The sequence below is a fragment of the Equus asinus genome, chromosome 3 (assembly GCF_041296235.1).
Source record: "Equus asinus isolate D_3611 breed Donkey chromosome 3, EquAss-T2T_v2, whole genome shotgun sequence".
Classification (NCBI taxonomy): domain Eukaryota; kingdom Metazoa; phylum Chordata; class Mammalia; order Perissodactyla; family Equidae; genus Equus; species Equus asinus.
This window is the reverse complement of record NC_091792.1, coordinates 90993496-91015373: the sequence shown is the minus strand read 5'-3', so window position 1 is coordinate 91015373 and position 21878 is coordinate 90993496. Positions and strand designations below refer to the sequence as shown.

Genomic DNA, 21878 nt, shown 5'->3' with positions numbered 1-21878 from the left:
CAAGAAACAAGAGGTATTTTGAGTTCACAATCGGTCCAGCGAAGCCAGATTACGCTAAGAAGGCCGCTCTCGTGTTTACTACTCAACATTAAAGATGTGGATGAGTGAGAACAGTCGGCTGGAAACAGCACCTAATGAGACAAACGCCTGCTGGTGGGACAGAAACAGCTACAGGCGTAAGACAAATGATCTCAGCCCCCCGGGGCCCCTTTCAAGGATCCAACTTCTCCACAAATAGCATTTACATCTTTGGAAATGCACAAGGTTTAAGTTTGCCAAGAATGAATGTCTAAGTATACATGAGTTAGATAATGGCAGGCCGAGGACATCATTTAGGCTGAAAGTGTGTATTTGTACACACAGAGTAGTTAGAGGCAGAGTGTGGCCCTTGGAAGTTTTGAAACAATCACTGTTTAAAGTTCATGAAAAACACACTAAATCATTTTTTGAGATTTGGGATTCATAAATCTTGTACCTCTCCCACTCTGCAGTGCCTTGATGAATTGGAAGACAGATTCAAGGAGGCAAAAAGGGACCCAATTATAGCGTTAGTTTTATTAATGGTTAAGCTGGATTGGAGGACATGGCTGGGCTTTCTATCTCCTTCTAGGAACCCAGACTGCAGGACCCTGACTTATTTACCCAGGAGTAGGCGGAGAGGCTGGAACTATACAGCACACACCTGGATGGCCCTGGGCAAGATGCTGTTACACCTGGATATGAGACAATCTAAACTTCAATACAGGCGATCCATGCCGTCATCACAAGAGTCTATGTGCCCTGAACTCCCACCGCCTCCTGTATTTCCCTGAATGCCAAGCTCTCATCCCTCTTACTGAGCAAGAGTAAAAGCACATACATGTACACACACTGCTGTGCCATCAAGAACAGGAAAAACCATGCTTCTGATGACCTGCAGGCATGCTTGATTCTATGGGAATTCTATTTTAATTACAGGAGAAAAACCTTTCGTTGTAAATACTTTCAGCTCCACTGCAGATTCCTAGCAGAAGTGTGTCACACTGAATATCAACTGATTCGATATAAACATCTAGGGCTAAAAGAATAATTTCAACAGCAGTGGCAAAAGCAATAACAATAACAACAAAAAACAAAGATGGTAAATTTTAATCTATATTATGTTTATTATGGAAAATGAAATGCAAAGAAATCATATTTAAAATTTTTTTGAGGGTAAAACTAAATCATCAGTTGAATTTCTTTCATTCATCCATTCAAAAATCAAATCCAAAATGAGGGTGGAAGTATAAGTAATTCCAAAATTGTGATCTATCCTTATATAAATAACATTCCATCTTTTTTCTAGGAAATGAAATTTCATTGGTAGGTCAATTTCCAGAGGATGGGGACTTTCCTGACTAAACCACTTTATGACCGTTGTATATAGATATCATGAAAAAACACAGCGTTAGATTCTAATATTGATACATCCACAAATGGAATTTCATTTTGAAAACTACTGTTTCTTTAGTGATTTAACATTACACTAGACTTTTGGTCTTTCTCAGCTGAGTATTTACACACATGATTCTCACATTGACAGCTATCATTTTTCTGGGTGGCATTTAAATTAATACACATCTTCCAAAATAATTACATAAATTTATCTTTTAAGCAACGGTAAATGTTGACAAACATCAAGATTTCAGGTATGCTGCTTTTATAAACAACTATGTTTTTAGTAGTTAAAAAACACAGCCAGCTATAGCTGTAATTGTAGTGTTGTTATGGTTGGTTAACCTTTTATTTTTATCTAAGATATAAAGATGGCACTTTCATTCTCTAAAACACAAATATGCATTAAATGGCATTATTAACTTTCTACTGAGAAGTGGTTCTATTTGCACTTTACCACAGAAATCTCTATTAATGGGCAATTCTGGTATTTCCATTCATAACTTCAACCTAACACCCAGCCAACATAATTTTTAGTGTCAAGGAATAGGGATCAAATTATGTTAGGTTTTAGGAAGCAGATCAGTCTTTTTGATCTCTAATAGACTATTTCCTTTTAGAATAAATGAGAGAAACTCAAGCAACATCAATTCAGTGATGTTGTCCCAGTGTTGACATTTGCAGGCTAATGACTCTAATCTTGTTATCTAGCCCACACAGCATCACCTGTTATCAATAATAGTAATTTATTTGAGTCCATCTTAAGGAACTCCCAAGTACTCATATCCTATTATCCTACCAACATCACCTGTAATTTAAAAAAAATTTTACTCCTTGACTTCTCTTTGGTGTTGCTAAACATTGTTTCGCCGATTTCAAGAGAAGAATGCCTGCAATCATCTTCCACTTCGAGTGATTACACTCTTTTGAAATCTAGGAATATATCTCTAAAAAAAGTAGGGGTTTTTATCAGTCTGTGCAAATAAACACACTAATAAACGTACAAATGGAGTCTATAAAACGTGATCGGTTTTCCCCAGTGTTTGCCCTTTCCAGATATAAAATTAGGTGCTTAAAGAACAACATTAAAACTTTGCAGCTGTTCAGGTACCACCAGTCTGAGCCTCAGTGAGATGCTAACTAGATTTTCACGGCCCAGTGGGGCTGGGCTGCCCTAAGCACCAAATCTGCTACCAGGGAGTACCACCACTTAACGGGGAGCATCTGATCCAGTATTAATATATGTAAAACGGAACAATCATGGAAAGATGCAGTTTTCAATTAGTTGTTTTAATTTGTGATTTACTTAAATATATGGGTATGAATAAAATGCATTTATGTGTGCATATCTATGTGGGTAAGCTATTTACAGTTATGTTATGTATACATTTTTATGTGAGAAAATGCAAATACATGTTGATTAGCCCTTGTGAGGCTTTTGAACGACTGTTTCTTCTTTCTGCTTTCCTGCCACTGCTTTGAGGATTTAGATAATTCATACAAGGTATGTACACAATCACACCCATAGTATGTACATCCTAGTCACACACTTAACACAGAGAGGATGTGTGAGGAATGTAAATCATCCCGGTGGTCAAAGAACTGACCTTACCTGTGACTAATGGTGTGGGTAATTAGCCCTGGCACATTCAGTAACATGCCAATGTCCTGATTACTATGTTCAGCCTTTATGACAATATGTTATCTACTCTGGGAGATGATTAAAAACAAAAAATAACAGCCCTTTCTGACCTTCAAAAATGAAAGGACAAATTCTGGTCCTGAATATACATGCAGACTTTGTTGGCTTTATTCACTTTCGCACATGTGCCTACCTGATGACAGAACTTGCCCTGAAAATGGGATCAGCATGTTATTTTTTTCTACACATAAAAATAGAAAACCAACCACTCACAGACTGTACACACTTACAGAATGTATTGACATACCACAACCTGCTACAGTATTTGCACAACATATTGTTCACACATTTGTACAGCAGAGATACATACATTTAGAAATTTAGTAAGTGTTAGTTCATTTCTTTCTTGAGTTGTCAGGCCCTGTTGACCTGTCTTAACTTCAGTAAAAGGCATCTCCCGATACCCCTAAAACAAGAATTCGTCTCTCCTCTCCCCTAAGAATTGAGGAGTACGACTATAATACTGCAACTCCTGATCCACCAACATCATTTTAAGACATGATGGAGAAGATTATGGAAAGTAATTTACTCAAAGATGTGGTTAAAATAAATGCTAAGGAATCTAAACTGAAATCATTAAGAGATGCCGATAAACGTGGGTAAGCCCATTCTGCTCATTCAGTAATTGGCACTATATATAGCCTTTACATGATATTAAAAGCAATAATACAAATCAGAAAAAAAATTGGTTAGCTGCCTGAAAGTTTTGCTGAAGAACAGACAATTTAATTTTTAAAGTAACAAAGAGTACTGCTAGCAGCAATGTCAAAAAGCAAGCTATAATTTTAACCCCAGAAATAAGTGGATGACATCCCCACATCTCAAGAGATCAAGAAAGAAGTTAGCATTTCTCTCCCATTTAATTCTCCTTAACACACTTAAATCACTAGGGTGTCTCTCATCATAATTATCACCATGCTGGCTGATCATCAGTATCTTTTTCTGAAGTGTAAAATATGTGATTTTTATTCCTACTGTTTGGCAGCCAATCGATTTTGAGTTTGAACCCAAAGAAACTTGATGAAGCAGTAGTACTTAGAAATGCCCATCTGGAGCATCATTTTCAGTAAGGCATTATTGGAGGCCCCTTTTGATGTGAGTACTCACGTTTTAGCTATTTTTCATTTGAGAACCCCTTTTTCATAGGTAAGGCTGGTAATCCTCCAGGCGGAGTTAACTGAATCGCTCTTCTACATGCTAGCGTCCAGGAAGAAGGATTACCACATAGTTAGCCCCTCCATTTCAGCAAAGTTTCCGGTTGGAACTGTCTTGAGTTTTAAGCTGGCGAGACTTTAGGTGACTCCTTTTCTGTTTTGGCTAGCTTAAAACAGAGATGTGAACCACATCCCAACAATGCTCTCTAGGGCTGCACCTCTTTATGGAGCTCCTAAACACGTTTTTCCAGCAAGAAAGGAGAAAGAATGCCTTTGCTTATTTCTCCTGTGGGTTACAGTCAGTCCTCACAGAGCAAGCCGTAATATATAATGGCATGCCCATAACACATGCACTTGCTGGTATAACTGCCTCTTGTTGGCACATTATTGCTTGTCTTTAATTTCATAGTCAACAGTCTTTATTCTCATGATTAGTATCTGAGATATCTGGGTCTTAAAAAAACCCACCAAACTTGTAAATGACATCTTGTTGCACCACTCTGGCCTCCACTGTCATTTCACCAAGGCCCACGGTTATTTAAATGTCCTTTATAATTATCATCACTTTGATAAACCTAAGAGCCAACAGTAATTTTTCAGGACTTTTTGTTGTTTCTATCTACTCGTATATACAGACGTATTGGATCTACTTTGAGAGAGGTTATTTCGTTGTGGCAAGTGAGTAGTTTAGCTGGTGTGTTCACAGTTAAAAGTAGCGGTAATGACCTCTGGCAGATGTCACTGATTACTTGTGAGACAGAATTTTTCCACCTCAATCGATCATCATTTATGTCCTTGCTCATTGCAAATCAAGTTTATTTGATTTTTGTAGCCAAGGAGAATTTTTTTTCCCCGAGGGTGGGATAAAGTTCATAGAAATCTGTTTCCTATTTACAAGACTAGTTTTTCCCCTTTTGCAAAAATGTCTGAAATTTTGTAGACATCCTTAAGCCCGTGTGTCTGCACAGATGACATTTATAATTACTCAGCCAGTTGCAGAATTTCATTAAGAAGGATACAGTTACAAGGATGGACAGGAGGGTCAGCACATCACCTGTTATTTGCCAGGTGGCAGCAGCTGCCCCACACACGGATTCAACCAAAAGGGCCACATATGGCATCAAGGAACGTTGCTAACAGAAAACAAAATGCCCAGATCTGAATATAAAATAGCAAACACTGAGGCAGACGTGGACAAGACTTCCAATTCACTGTGTCGACAAAACCGGGGGAGGGATAAGATGGTGAGCTCACTTAGCCAAGATACTGCTGAGTTCACTGTATTATCACCACAAAGGGAAATTCGCAGGCCTCATTTCTCAGACACCACTTAGGACAAAGCAGGAGAGAGTAAACAGCGTCATCTCCACGGCAGCACTGTAGATGATGGGAGAATCAGACAGGCAGAGGCCTACACAAGGCTACAAGGGCCCGAATTCAGTAAAAACACATAGACATATATGCAAACCTTATCCTAAAGTATTGTTTTTCTTTATACTGATTCTGAAAAAAGTAGATATGGGGGGTGGTGAATTATATGGTACTAGAAGTGCACAAAATTTTTAACACTTGCACAGTATGTAGGAGGGAGAGAAGATAATTTCTTACATTTTGGCAGCAAAACATTAACGGAGTGGATACAGCAAAGGGCAAACAATTTACATTGACAGCATGTTCATATACATCCTCTACAAACAAATTTTAAGTCACATCATATGCTATTCTTCATGTGGTATTTACAGGTATTCCCAGAATTTTAGGAACTCCCAGAAATGAGAGGGATAACATTAGAATAAGCTAGGAACACTAAAATCTCAATACTCTGAGACGCAACCGAAAGCATTTCCTCTTCTGCTTTGTACTTTAAGACAGCAAGCTCCTATTAAGGACTTGGTTCCCAAACTCAGCCTCTAGGGAATATGTTACACCTGCATATTTAGTAAAATTTATTTCAGTTTTTATATTTAACCCATAACATGGAGAACACTGGTATCCAAAATAACGAATATCGGACAATTCTAAAGATTAAAAAATCATCAAAAATCAAATTATATTCAATACAGCTGAACTTGACAAGGTAGGAAAACATACGAATGTATTTTATCAATATTTCATTTTGAATGCAAACAAAAAGGGTTCTGGTTAACTTTGACCTAACAAAATGTTCAACTTACGCCACTGATCCGAAACACAAAGGTTAATTAGGATTTTACTCGACGTACAGTAGTTGGTGTGTGGCATCAACGCCAGCAATCCAGGAAGACATAATTAGAAAAGCACTAAAAATAAACTTGTGACAGCTGAAGCGATGACATTTTTCTTGCGGTCATAAAAATAGCAAAATCAATATTTAAATTAAAAATTCTAGTATTCACTGGGTAAGCTGTATAGCATCTTAGCATTTTAAATGTTTCATTGTCTTCCAGAAACTGTTCTAACTCATCTGTCTTTTACTACTGGTTTAAGAAAGAAAAACAAACAACTTTCAACCCCATGTGTGCCGTGCAGCTAGGGAACAGCAGAGCAAGTTCAAAGAGGCTGCCACGCTGTGAACAAGGCTTTGCACCTTCATTTGTTGAATGAACCTAAAGACTCACAAATGATGTACCGAAGGTCTATGCTGCGTCACAGGTCCGAGTGAAGGAAAATTTTCAAATAAAAGTTTTACTGTGAGGGGCTGGCCCCGTGGCCGAGTGGTTAAGTTCGCGCGCTCCGCTGCAAGCAGCCCAGTGTTTCGTTGGTTCGAATCCTGGGCGTGGACATGGCACTGCTCATCAAGCCACGCTGAGGCAGCATCCCACATGCCACAACTAGAAGGACCCACAACGAAGAATATACAACTATGTACTGGGGGGCTTTGGGGAGAAAAAGGAAAAAATAAAACCTTTAAAAAAAAAAAGTTTTACTGTGAGAACATTTAGGATATCACAATGCAAAAACACTGCTGTCTTGAATAGGCTCCTATCTTATTTATCCATTTGATAATCTATCTGCTACTGTTTTTAAAAGCTGTTCTTTTTAGGAGATTCAATAGCAACAAGAAAGCTTTTGTAATATTTTGTGACAATCTTTAGAGTGTGGTAGAAGTAAAGACTAAAGGTAAAAAATAAAGATTAAGAAGTAAAGGTTAGTTCCAGCACCAAAGAAAACCAGTTAGAGTTACTACATCAAACAGTAAGTTTCAATTTGAGAGGCACAACGACAACACCAAATTTAGTTTAAATTAAATTAACTAATTAAGTTAATATTTGACAAATGCCTACAACTCTCTTAGGCCTCTGCTTCACTGAACTATTTATAAATCATGTGATTACTCCAAACTCATGAAAATAAATATTATTACCAGACGCTGAATTCTTCCTTTTCTCCTCTTTTAATGCAGGAACAGCCTGTGCTAGCCACTTCCCAGCAGAGGACAACCTGGGGCCCACCCATCTGGAGTGGGTACTGTTGACAGCTGCTACTGTGTACACAGGGTGTTCTCTGTGTATGCACGGCACGTATGCCAACAGGTAAGGGAAGCAGGCAGTGAGCGAGAGATGGCAAAGGCATCTCCCACAGACGCGCCACGAACACCAACAATACAAATGGGTATTTAAGGCCAAAAGAGAGAGTTTTAGACTAGATCTCTAATCATTAATAGTCATCTGATTGCTAATTAGATGATAATTTCTACTTTAGACAGCATTCTTAATAGAGGCCAATTGATAAAAAACTGAAAAATGTGCCTAATTAAAAAATTCACTATAAGTTCCAAGTATAACAACTGTAATTACGTTGTCAGGCTCTGAGAATGCTGTGACCAGGGTCTACGTATGCAGGCTTCATGTACAGTCCAATTGCTTTGAAAGACATCAATGGCTATTAACTAATGTAGGTTGTGTTCAGTGTAGCTTGTGGTGCTGAAGTTCAGGTATGATTTTCCCTCATATGTTCAGAGTCTGCAAAAGAGAATTAAAATGAAAAAAAAAAAAAAAAAGGCCAAAGCAGAGATTGGGAATTTACAGCACAAATGGCATTTATGAGTCTCTGGAGAGAGAATACATGGCTGGACACTCTCTTTTGGCTCATCTAGGGGAATGAGTCCAGAGAAGGCAACCAGCACCCCTCCAACGTCCAACGGTCTGATTTTCTAAATACAAGGTGGAGACCAGCGCTCTCCTTCGGTGACTCCAGGAGGGGAGGCGCTCCCGGGCCCTGGCTCATGCTCCTCTTCACAATACCCAACCCTCAAGCCACTGCTGGTCATCCCAGCTGGCGCCCTGCAAGACACTCGCAGGTCCCAGGGACACGCTCCTCTTGCAGAGACAGGTGAGGGCTCTCAAGGGCCATAGCTCACCCAAAGCTCAAACCGTGCTCTAGGAAAGGCCTCTCCTTTTATTGGGATCAGAGGATGAGATCCGATGGTATTTCTCTTAAAATCAATAAGGCTGCAGAGGTTGCCTTTTTACCACAGATTAGAAACTTAAGCAATCAGGGGGCCCCAGTCTACACACAAAAACTGTGAGAAAGCTCATGTCCTACTTGGTGCTGACTTCATTTTCTATTAGAAGCTACTGACCCAAAGCAAGAGAAAAACAACATCCTGTTTACAAGTCTAAATTAAACATACTGTTTTTGTTACTCAGGATGCTTTCGTTTTTTCAACACAGAAAAAAGAGTGTTTGGTAATTGGCTATTTATGATTCCTCACCAGAACCTTAACATTCTCAGTAGAATGTCAGTGGAGAACACCTCCGTTAAAATTTAGCATTATCAATAATTCGATGATCTCTTCAAGAATTCAGTGGCCTGTCCTTCCTCTCGGGTAAGGAAATATGGATTTAATCTGGTCATAATCACAGAGATGCACCTCGCCTTCAGTGCAGGAAAACCTATATAAATAAATTCATGTTTTATGTGGGCAGTCAAAAGCTTAGCTAATTTTCCTAATATAACTTTCTTACATTTATTAACAGGTATAACAACGTTTATAAAAAGGGTTCTCTACAGATGTTTACAAATATTAATTCATATTTGCTATTTTATGCATTTAAATGCTTTTACTGAATAACATCTGAGTCAGATTTGTTTCAACTTTTTACATTATAGTTCTTATCATCTACTTAAATTTTATGTGGTAACAGCATTCTTATTGCAACAGGACTAGAAAGTATAACAGTGTTTTTGCTAATAGTGTTATTACTATTTTTAATATAAAGCAGGGACCTTAATGGAAACACCACAGTGTGATAAACTGAGGCAGTAATACAAAATGACACATGTATAATGATTATGATAGTTCTACAAGCCACACCATATTAAAAAACCCAGTGAATATTGTTTCCTCTTAATTAAGGTCATAAACCTTCAGTGAAACTTGCTTCTCTTCTCTAGTTCTTTCTAATTGAAATGATATTTTTATTTATGGAGGCCCAATCAAGGGACCCCATAATTCTCAATAGCAATTTCCTATAGTTAATACTTGCTTTCTCTTCCTGGTCTCAGAAAAAAACCTACCTAAGCTTTGACACAGACCAACACCCACGAAGACCGAAAATGCATACAAGGGCTCCACACACGTTCTTTTCAATCTAACACAGAAGAAGGGGCGGGACGAACACAGCAGTTGGGGCGACGGAAGTTCTGCAGCATGGACTGGAAAACGCTGTGCTGCCTTCCTTTGAGCTTTTTATTTGAAGAAGCATCTGAGGAAATGGATCTCCGGGTCTGGCTGTTTTGAGCTTTGACTAATTTCTCGTGTTCTCTGATTTGTCTTTGTAAATGGTTCTGGATGGCGATCCCCAGGGACTCGGGGTCCAGCGAGGCGCCGTACACTTCCCAGGTCATGCCCTGCTCATCCCACACGACGTCCCTGACACGCTTGGACTGCTTCAGCTGGAGCTTGGCGTCGGCACCGAGCTGCTTTTTCTTCTCCCCGGGCGTGAGTCCCACCTGAGCCGCAGCCGCGGTCACGTTGAGCTTCTGCTCCTTGAGGAACTCGCTGACCCGGCTGCCGCGGCGCGGGCTGGCTTTGACCGAGCGAGAAGGGGTCTTCTTGCCAGAACTTGGACTGGAGTCGCCCAGGGAATCAGACGGCAGGCTCAGGCTGGCAGTTGTCTTGGTCTGTCTGTTTTCTTCCACGGCGCCCTCCTGGTTCCTTCTAACTGGGGATGGGGTGGGGCTGGCAGCTGATCCCGTGCCTCCACTTTCTTGAGATCTAGGGTTGAGCAGTAGGGTTTTGCCCTCTGCCTTTGCTCTTGCATCGAGGACATCGGTGCCGCTAGATTCTTGTTCTTTTACTATCTGAGGGGACGCAGGCTTCTTTTCTCTCGCATCTCCTTTATTATTGGGATCCAAGCTCCCAGACGGGTCAGCTTTGCTGGCAGGGCCACAAGAGCCGGCAAATTTGCAATCTGGGTCTGTTTTGTGGTCATTTGTGGTTTTCACTGCAAACTCGGACGGCTTGGTTTCAGGTTTCCCCAAGCCACGACTCGTTTCAGCTTGACTGTCCCCACTGAGAGAAATCTGGTCCGTGGGGCTAGCTTTCAGGGAGCTAGAATTAGTTCCCGAAAGCTGTTTAGAGGTGGGCTCTTCCCTCACTGGGGTCACTCCTGCTGACCTCCCATCTTCTTTACCCGTATCCTGGGCCTTACTGGATGCCACAAGGGTGGATGAGGTTTTAAGGACCTCAGCCGATGGGCTCACTGATTGACTTTCTCCTTGGAAAGCTGTGGAAACAGCCGCAGCAGCCTGGATGCGCACCTCTGGCATCATGCTGGGGCACTGACCCGACTCCTCGGGGGCTACGGTGTTGTCAGATAGCTCCAACGTGTGGCTCCCGCTGCCGCGGCCATGGCAAATGACATGCAGCTGCTCTTGCTGTTCGAAACGCTCAGGAGCGGGCGTTTCCTTCAGGAGTGCAGTGAGGATGCTGGGGCTGGTGGAGACCGACCTGCTCTCGACACTCGCCACTGCCTGCACCTCAGCATCTTGCCGAGCCCTGCTGGGAACCTCCCTGATCTCACCCTCCTCACCTTGGCTGGTCATGGTGCCCGCTTCTTTGAACCTTGATGCCTGGTGCTGTGCTGGCAGCAGCACCTTCTCCGGATCTGCAGGAAAGGAACCTTTGCTAGTGAGGTGAGATGGTGGAGGCGTCACAGAAGTCACGGCCTGGGCGTCTGAGGCAGTGGCAGAGGGCTGTTTGGTCCCTGAACATCCATCTTCTCTTGCTGGAGATTCGCAGGACCTGGCCTGGGAGCCGCAGACAGCTGGCTGCCTCTGCCCTTCTGGAGAAGGTGCGTGACTGAACGCCTTGGTGGCTGCCTTTGCAGTGTGCACTGCTCCCTGGATTGTTTCTTGGGAAGGAAAATCACAGGGCACTTGATCGTTGCTGCTGCTAAGGGTGCCTCCCACAGGACAAGTTGACTTCTCAGGTTGCTCTCCATCTGAGGTTCCCTGTGATTTCACCAGCATATCTTCAGGTCCTGATGAGGGGCTGGCATTGGGCTGGTCACCTGGGATGGCCTGGTGGGTGTGTTGAGTGGCTGGCATTATAAATGCTGTGTTTATAAGATCCTTTCCTGCTGCAGAATGCGGACCTGGGGCTGTGGGCTTGCTGCTTCCCGGCAGCAGGGTATTGCCAGGAGAGTTGAGTGTGGGAGATGCCTTCTCCACCTCATTGAAGATGCCAGGAGAAGACATGTCTGGCTGGGTGGTCTCATGCTCACAGGCGTGCATCAGGGCCTTGGTAGCTGCCCTGGGGCTGAGGTCTGGTTCTGCAGGAGCATCTGAAAGGCCATTGGTGTTCTCGCACAGGAGGGCTGATTGAGGCGGAGGTGAGACAGCTGGCACCTCTTCTTTTCCAGAAGCTGCAATCAGGGAAGTTGTAGCTGATCTTAGAGGGTCAGGTACAGTCCCCATGGAATTTCTCTTCAGGAAACCCTCAGAGCTGTTCCCTGAGTATGCTCCCACTGGGAAGCAGTCGTAGCTCAGCGCGAAGACACAGTCAGAGAGGAGCCCTCTGAAGGGTCAATCTGTGAATCAAGGAAACGCTACCATTAATACAGTACAGCATGTAAGGACTGAAATACAGCAAACTGTCATTTGTGTAAGATCTCATAAGCACATTAAATATTTTCTTCCCATATCTGTTGATATAAAAATAGACCTTGGGAAGAACGATTTCGTGAAAAATATTTTAATTACGCAAGTATTATTTTGATATATTAGTTTCTGCTTGCATCCCACTGCTGTCTAGCAAATAGGTTTTTAATGTATTTACCGAAGAGTTTGATAACTACCTCAAAAGTCATTTGTGTGATCTGATTTACCAGATATCAGAAAATCCTGCAAAGCTACTGTAATCAAATCAGTAAGTACTGAAATAGGCCTAAACAGATATGGGAAGTAGAACATCTAGAAATAGATTCACCTATAAATAAGGATTTAATATATGACAAGAGAGGCACTTCAATTTAGTGGCAAAAGGATGGATTACTTAATATAAAATGCTGGCAAACTGTTTATTCATCTGGAAGAAAAGAAAAGTAGATCTTTATCTTACACCAGTTCGAAAAATAAAGCCTAGATGGATTAAAGGTTAACATGTTAAATAAATAAATAAATATCCTGTAAAAAACTCTAGGAACCATAATATAATCTAGGGGCAGGGAGGGCGGGCTTCTTTTGGCAAGGCAGAAAATACTGAAACTATAAGAAAAAGTATAAACATAGATGACTAATCAAAATTCAAAACTTTTGCATGGCAAAAGATACCATAAAGAAATACAATGGATTTGGGAAAAAAAAAAAAAGTTTGCCACTCTAGAGGACAGGCAGAAATACCTATAATATAGCAGAAGCTCTTAAAAATTTACAAGGACACAAAATAGTTCATTGGAAAAATGGATAAAGAATATGAAAACGCAGCTTGCCAGATAGGAAGCCCAACAGCCAACAAACTTCAAAAGATGATCAAATGCATTTGTAGTCAAAGAAATGCAAATAATTTAACAATGAGATATTGCTTTATACCAATTGCACTTGAAAAATTGAAAAAAAAAAAAAGGAGTTATAACTCTTAGGCCAGGGGAGACCTAGCAAAAGGAAGTATTTTTATTAATTATAAGACGGAATGGGTATGGCCACAGCTTTCGTAGGGAAACAGTTTAGTTCCTAAAACTAAAAATACAGATGTCCTTGACCCAGTGATCCCAATTTTATCAAACGAAATAACATGCCGGCATATATAGAGGTATAAGTATGTTGACTGAAGTACTATTTGTAAAGGCAAAAAACTGGAAACAAACGGATCTCCATGAATAGGGGAGTGGTAGAATAATGATGACATGCCTCTACTGGAAAGCACTATGCAGCCATTAAAAGAAACAATTAATGAGCCAGTCCTAATGGCCTAGTTGTTAAAGTTCAGTGCACTCCACTTTGGTGGCCCGCGGTTCAGTTCCCAGGCATGGAACCACACCACTCCTCTGTCAGTGGCCACGCTGTCGCAGCAGCTCACACAGAAGAACTAGAGAGACTTACAACTAGAATATACAACTATGTATGGGGGCTTTGGGGAGGAAATAAAAACAAAAACCCCCCAATTAATTAGGCTAGAACTTTTCACTTGGGAGGGATTTCCCCAAGGTATGGTTGAATGAGAAAAGCAAGGTAGAGGAGAGGGTATATGTGTTTCATTTTTGTAAAACAATGACCTAAAACACTCCATAGGTTTGTGTTGCGTGTGGGTGCAGATATGTTTGTATATGATTATATTAAGTCTAAAAATATTTAGAAGGAGACATATTAGGTGTTAAATGGAGGGCGTGTGATGAACTGGGGACAGGGCAAGAGAGAGAGAGGTAACCAAAGGTGGGAAAATACTGAATTTTACAAAGTACATCTGAAAATTTATCTGTGTGTGTTTACATATAAACCTTTTTTTGGAAGAATAACCAGGCACTGGGTGATGTGGATAGAGCAATGGTTCAGAAACTAGTGGATGACGGTGTTTTAATATTACCTCATTACCCATAGACTCTGACCCCATGCTAAACACTTAATCTTTCTGGACCCCAAATTAACTTGTTGGCAAAATGAATTATATGATTTCTAAGGACCCTTCCACCCCCCAAATTCAAGGCTCCTACTTCTTTGCATGTGATGGATAACAAATCAAACAGCACAATCTTAAGTTGGGCTACAAAGGGTCAAAATAAGGTAAAGGCAAATCTGGTCGGGCCCAGATTTTGAAAATATATCATTGTATCTTTTGGTTCAATGTTATTTGGCTGATCTACTATCATATGAAGTCTAACAATAAGTCCAACTTACTGGATAGCTCTTCCTTCTAACTTCATTATTCATGTTAATGGGTTGAATATTTTCCCATCCTTGATCTCAACTGCTTTCTGCTCATTCAAACCACTGCCCCAGGTTCATGTTCATTTCTTCCTCACTGGAGTTCTCTGTGGCACCCACTTGCTGTGCCCCACATCCATCTTTCCATCTCCTTCTTTCGCATCTGTCTTATCGCACCTTTCCTCCCAGTCCTTCCCCTCCTCATTCTCAAAAATGCCCATTCTTCAAGGCCCCACTTAAATCCCATTTCCGTTCTGAAGCCCTCTAATGCCTTCCAGGCGTAAAGTCTCTCTCTCTTTTTAAAGTCCTACAGCTATGGTCATTTGTGTCCTTTGTATTGTGCTTTTTATGCACTGTTTTTGCACCGCTGTTACCTGTATAAATGCCTCATTTCCCTGAAAGTCCTTCAAGCCCCAGGACGGAAGGGGACAAGCTGATTGATTTCTTTTAGTTTACTCCGCAGGACACACTGCAGGGTCTTGCGCATGAAAAAGTGTTGATTGATCCCATTTGCCTCCTAAATGGCCATGATTAATGCCCTGCCAAACTTCAAAATAACAGGAAATTTTAATGTATAGCATGAAATATTAATGAAAACACAATTAAAAAGAGTACTGTTTTTGGAAGTAAGAAAATGGTTGTTCTTATTTATTAAACTTTCTATTTCTGTAATCCAGGTTTAGACAATTAAAAATAAGTACATTGGACACCTGCTACAAAAAACTGGAAGGTCTCCTAAAGCCAGGAGTACAGACTGTCTCCCGTGTCATGCGCCTGGAGCCAAGAAACCTGATCTGCCAAGAGGACTGCACAATGCGAACAGCTCAAAGTTCAGCAACTGAAAGTTGAGAGACTTAAAAAATGATGAGGGACTTCACAAAACTCTCAGAAGTCACTGCATTTACTTCCATTTCGCACGGATAGCTGATTGTACTAGTTTGACTTTGAAGGGGGGTTTTCTTTTGTTTGCTTTGTTAATGGAGGTTAAATTATCCATCAAATCAAGACTCAAGAAGAAAAGCCCAGATTGCTTGGCTAACACCTGTAATTAGAAATCTCTTCATTGACAGGCAGAGAGGAAATCAACACTACTCTCAAACCTAACTGCTAATGTAACCGTCACAGCATCTCCAAGGCCCTAGAGAGATGGCCGGCCGGAGGCAAGCCCCCAACCCATGCCTTTTCCCCACACCTCTCCCCAAGAAACAGCAGAAATCTTTAGTCTCCAACAGGTTAGACACATAGGAGATTTTAAAAGTGTAATTTCTCGGTGGTTTACAGAGTTGTCTTTAAAATCTTCCACAGTCCATTATGACAAGATTTAACCTCTAAAAATGAGGTTGCAAATAGGTGGCCCTCAGACTGAATGAGTCCCTCCTGCAGGTGTGTGTGTGTGTGTGTGTGTGTGTGTGCGTGTCCTGCGTAGTTTGCCCTTCCCTCCTCTCTTTTTCCCTTTCCCCTTTCTCTCTTCCCTCCTTCCCTCTTCCTTTTCCTTCCCTTTCTTTTCTTTCTTTGCCTTTTGAATTAAAGAGACTTTTCATAAAACTCCAGATTTTGCTCTTTTTGCTTCCCTCTAAAAACTCCAAAGGTATGCATTTCCAGATAGCAACACTAGATGGCGCTGATATGGGCTGGTTGCTGAGGGCAAGGACTCTCCAGGTGGCCCCTTCCCCACCTGCCCCGCCTCACTCCGTCACAGTAGTACCCGTGCTCCCGTGAGCAGCTGAGTTTGACAGCTTTGCTCTGAGAGCACTGACAGAGTAGACTTCCCAACTTAAATTTTAGTCTGCTGAGGGCAGTCTGGCATTACCTTTAAGAGCATGGGCCCTCTGGCCAGATTCCCCGCATGAGAATCAGTTCCACTTCCTACTGTGTGCTCAGGCAAGTAACTCAACCTCAGGTGTCAGTTTAGTGTATACATTGAGGAGAATAATCATAGTGCTGCCTCACTGGGCTGTTGTGAAGAATAGATTTAGGCTTTAGGAGAAACAGCATCCTGGCATATATTAAGCATTTTATAAGTGTTAGCCTCTTTTAAAAAGCTCAATATTTAAGCTTTGATCTGTGTTAAGGAAAAAATTATTTTGACACTTGTTAAAATGGTAAGGAAGACATTGTGATAAATGTCAAGACTACTGCAGGAGGGGAGAGAGATCGAGCTCAACTCCAAATGCAACAAGAACAAGCGGGGATTTATAACCAAGGAGCAGGCTGGGGGTGGTCAGTGGCTGGAAAATGACCAAGAGGAGACATCAAGGGCAGGGGGATTCTTGCTAAACCTCTTCTCAGGATTCTTGCAGAAGGCAGCTCAGGCAGCCATCACCTGGGGGATGGTGGGATGAGGAATCTGATTGGATATTGAGGATGATCAGCTATCAAGGGTCGGGGATTCTCTCTAAACTGGCTTAGAAGGATTCTTGCTAAAACTGGACTCTGCAAGGACAGCCGTGGAAGACCAAGACTGAGGCCTAGTTGAGAAGAGGGCTCAGAGAAGCCTGAGGAAAGTTTGGTCAAGGCGGGAGTCTTTGTCATCTGCACTGGAGAATATGGGTTTTCTTATAAGACTCTCTGCGCCGTTCTGAATTCCTTCTGAATCACTCATGAATCACACCGAGGCTAATGGCATCTCTAAGTGAGTTTGTCTTTAAGTTTGATGGGAACTGGATTCTCGATAGCAGCTCCCTTTAGCACTTTTGCCCTTAAAACCACAAGCAAAGATTTAGAGCCTTGCTCCGGCAGTGCAGCAGGCCTGCAGGGTTAACACCATCCACCTTTTACACGGAAGGAAACTGAAGCCCAGAGGCTAAGTAACTGTCTCAAGGCTGAATACCTATAATTCCTGTTGAACTGAATGCTAGTGGATGCTAATGTCTAGGTCCCATCTATGCCGCTTCCTTATTATCTGTAACTCTGGAAAGAAAATGGAAAGAAAGGAAAAATTTAAAAAATATATATATCTCTCCAGAGGAGAGAGAGCCTTTTTGCAAGTGGTTTGAAACTCAAGGGCAGCCTGGATGGCATCAACACTGACTACAAGGACATTCATAACTGGTCACTTTATGAAAAGTCTGGCTTGTTGAAAGCTGACACCACCACTGCTCATTCTGAAAATAGTGGGTTCCACTACTATGCCATGCTGCCTATTTTCATAATGGACATACCCGCTTAATAAGACAGGCGGCAGGGAATCTCATCCCTTTGTGACTTGCTCCAAGGCTCTCTGGTGGGACGAGCACTAGACAGAAAGAACGGAGAGAGGCTCGGTGGTTCTGGACCACCAGCAGGATGCTGATATACTGCAGGTCATGGGGATAATCCTGTGGGCAGCAATTGCCTTTGCCCACTTCAGAAGGGCTGCATTGCAGGGACAAGGGCTCTGGGGTGTCATCACATTTCTTTAGTGACATTAGGCAAATGTTACAGGGACCTCGATGAGTACCTCTGTCTCCAGCCATCTGACAGCAGCTTTTAGTTCAGATGGATGATGCAAAGACCCTGAGAGAACAGTGAGGCAAGAGTAAGAGACTACGAATCCTCAAGAAAAGGATAAAGCAAAAAAATGTCATCTGGCATGCTATTCCACTGATTCTACTTGCTCCCTTTAATCAGGAACCTTTGCCTAGATCATTTGCATTCGGAATCCAGCAGATCCTGCCAGTGTGCAGTTTTCAGGAGAGGTGATTCAATCCTAGGATACACCCACAGCCTAGGAAAAGCAGTTCCTTCTTCTTCCTTGAAGAAAATCATACCCTCACACTAACAGCTGCCTTAAATGCACTTTTCAAAGATACTGACTGTCTCTAAAGCAAGTCTGAATGGCTGAAGAGAAAAGAAGGCTGCTTGCTTAGTGCCACTGACAGGGTCATGTGGACTTTCAATTATTACCGTTCCTTTAATAAAGGCTCATGAGACACGAGCTGCATCCCTTCTCCCTATCCAGTTCTTCTTTTTGTTCAACTCTGTTCTAGAAAAATGAATGCATGACTTGTTATCACATTGAATTCCATCGTAAGCAGGGCTGGACAAAAACCAAGAAGTAAAGAACGGTGTTATGCAGCATGAAGACCCCAAATATATCCTCCCTCTTTTGTCAAATACAATTTGAACAGACGGCGGCCTCTAAATTCACAATTGATGAGAATCATATGGTAGAAGCACTTATTTATTGCTGTCTATATTCTAGACATTGCTCTGTGTGTGAACTTATTTAATCCTCAAAATAACTCTGTGAGGATGGTCCTACTAGGAGTTCCGCTTTGCAGATCTGGAGACTGAGGCAAGGTCATGCAAGCAGTAAGGGTAGAGACCAGATTTAAATCCGGATCCTCTGGCTCCAGAGTCCACGCTGGTAACCAATTTCACACAGGGGACAGATAGGAGCATTTTTTTTGTGGAGGCAAGCTCATCCATCTGGGCAAGAAGTATCATCAGACAACAAGAGAAACAATAGAAAACTCCAGAAACATAGCCTTGAAGCCATCTGACTAATTCAGGCCGACGGAGGTGATCCAGGCAGCACAGAAGTTCCTGCTGTTCATAATGATTAAGCCCATTTGGATGTTTTAAGGGCCACAGTCTTTTCTGAAAAACCTATGAAAACTCTGGGCCCTCTCCCTAGAAACACACGTGCTCACACACACACATTTGCAGGTAATTTTCGGGGGTTTATGCCTGGGAACCTTTCCAGGACTGCTTATTGATATCCTTTGTCTAAGGGAAAATGTCACAAAATTAAATTTACCTGCCTCAAATTGTTGTTATAGAGCTTAAATGAAGTAAAATACTTAGCATGGTTTTTGGAAGATGATAGAATTAGCATTATTATTATTTGGGCATCATTGACCTAAGAAGGCATGAACTATGCCACGTATTTTATAGAGAATCCCTATTCAACAGTCCAACACTGAAATAAGTTTACTTTACGTTCTCCTAAACCCCTGCCTAAAGACTACCATTTGAAGAAGAAACTTTCAGCTAACTTGAAAATTAACACAATAATGAGCTCTATTTTTTAGATTTGGGAGACGGAGACGTGGACTTTTGGGTTCTTTCTCAGCAAAATCAAGACTGAGGCTTTAATAAGCCTGAAAAATTAACCTCTCAATAGCTCCATTTTTCAACCCGTGGAGATAATTCATAGCTAAATATCAAAGTTGCTGTTTAAAAATGCCTAAAATAAGTTTTTTAAAAAAGAAATGTGAACTCTTCTAGGGAAGAAATTACTAAAATGCTTTTGTTCTTTTTTGCCTTCTCTAATCAAGCTGCCTCTTATCATTTACTTCGTTTGCCTGACAGATACTCAAATCTGAATGTTTGCTTCTTCTTGTGCAAGTCAGCTTTGAAGGACTTCAATTGCAGCTTATTTTAATTGCAAAGAGAATGCAACAGGATCTCAGGACTAAATGGTGGTTAAACAACAAGCTATTAGAAATAAACTAAGCAGTTCTGTATTTGCATTTTTTTGCATTTGCATTTTAAAATCGTGTGTTGATATGATCAGAGCTGCCCTGCATCCCAATTTTCTGCAGGATATATTTAGCGCCACTCTGCCTTGCAAACAAGTATCCTTGTCCTTACTTTGTTCATCCCTGACCTTGCTGACCAGCCGCTGTTTTCCTGGCTGCGGCACTTCCCCCCATGCCGTAGGGTTCTCATTAAAACCAGGCCTCCACTCCACCTGCTTTCCTCTGGTAAAGGCGGCGCCCAAATGCAGATTGGGCACCTACGCAGAGACCCCTGCTCCTGGCTGCAGGCTGAAAGCTTATTAGCGATTTCTGCTTTGAGACACCTGTCAGGAGTCTCTCCTCCCAGCCCCACTCTTGGGTCTTTAATCATGTTGAAAGATGGGAAAGTGTCTGGTGGCAGTATTTGCAGTAATGGAGAGATGTGCAAAGGGGGTTGTGCCAGGAGCATGTCAGTGGGGCTCTTCTGCTCCTAGAGAAACAGGGAGACCTGGGAGAAGGCAGTTACAACGTGGACCGATTCTGTAGGGCCTGGCGTCTGGACCTTCCGCAGTGCTGCCCTTCTGCCTGAGGGACTCTGGGGTGCTCTTCCCTTGAGAAGGCAGTTTCTTTGCGGAGGGCAGGATCTTCTTTGGGTTTGGCCTGTGAGTTGTGATTTTGAAAAAAGAGAATCAAACGACCTGTCACTCTCCTGTTGCATCACTCTGAAGAGTCTGTAAACACTACGCGAGGCATCATAAGCTACTTCAAAGTTTTGATTTTTGCCCTTATGGAGATTTCAATCCATTTGAAGAGACAAGACAAATTCAGTCAGAAGCCGTAAGTGAGCAAGATAGTACATAATTAAGTGACTAACGCTGTGGTAATAAACTATACTCTATGGAAGTTCAAATCAGGGGGAAGGCCAACATGCCTTATTCAATTGACAATTCCTGATACAATTCTTCTGTAGGCTAGAAAAAACTGCCTGCGGAAGTCTAAAGAAAAGTGGATATGTGAAATGAAGAGAGAGATGAAGCAAGTAAGAATTAAAAGGAATAGTCTTTGATTAACAATAAAATAATCCCTTAAGTCACGCTGCGACAATCAGGAAATACTGTTGACATCCACTCATTCATTTAACAAGCTGACTGCCAGACACCCAGGACATGAACGTAAATAAGATACATTCACGTTTTTGATGAGTTTGCAGTTGCTGCAAATCATTAATTTCAGTGCAATATAAATGTTGTAAAAGAAACAAAAAGCAAAAAACAAATATACTGTGGAAGCCCAGAGGACTTACCATTTTATTCGTCTTAGACCTTAGGTTAGAAAGAGTGGAGAATCCTAAGCTTTGTAGGATGTATTCAATATGATGGAGAGGAGGTAGATGTTTATCTTGGACAGATTGTCCTACCTCTGCACTGCTGGTCTTTTGGACCAGATAGTGCTCTGTGGGGAGAGGGAGAGGGCTGGCCCATCCTGTGCGCTGCAGGATGTTTCGCAGCATCCCTGGCCTCTACCCACTAGATGCCAGAGGCACCTCCACCTCCAGTTGTGACCATCAGAAAGGTCTCCAGACAATGCCGAATGTCTCCTGGGAGGCAAAACTATCCCCAGTCGAGAACCACTGATGTAGGAGATGAGCGCAGAAACAAACATCCTTAGAATGAATACCTCTGAGTTGATGTCAGAGACTTGGAACTTACTCCAGCTAGGCAGGAATTAATGATGCAGTTTTCTGCTCTCAAGTCAAAGGTAATGCTCTTCATACTCTACCTGTGAGAATGCAAATCTGAACAACTTCTGTAGAGAACA

At 41.8% G+C, this 21878-nt stretch overlaps 1 protein-coding gene across 2 annotated transcripts in view; it reads right to left on the bottom strand.

The window, feature by feature from the left end:
• Nucleotides 1-1121: 1121 nt before the first annotated feature.
• GPRIN3 (GPRIN family member 3) overlaps nt 1122-21878 on the bottom strand; it is a 69079-nt gene continuing 48322 nt past the window's right edge. For both annotated transcript variants that reach the window (XM_014842477.3, XM_070505372.1), the window contains exon 2: nt 1122-12287. In XM_014842477.3, the coding sequence (XP_014697963.1) occupies nt 9841-12174 (2334 nt within the window). In that variant the 5' untranslated portion in view covers nt 12175-12287 and the 3' untranslated portion in view covers nt 1122-9840. The remainder of the gene's footprint in view (nt 12288-21878) is intronic.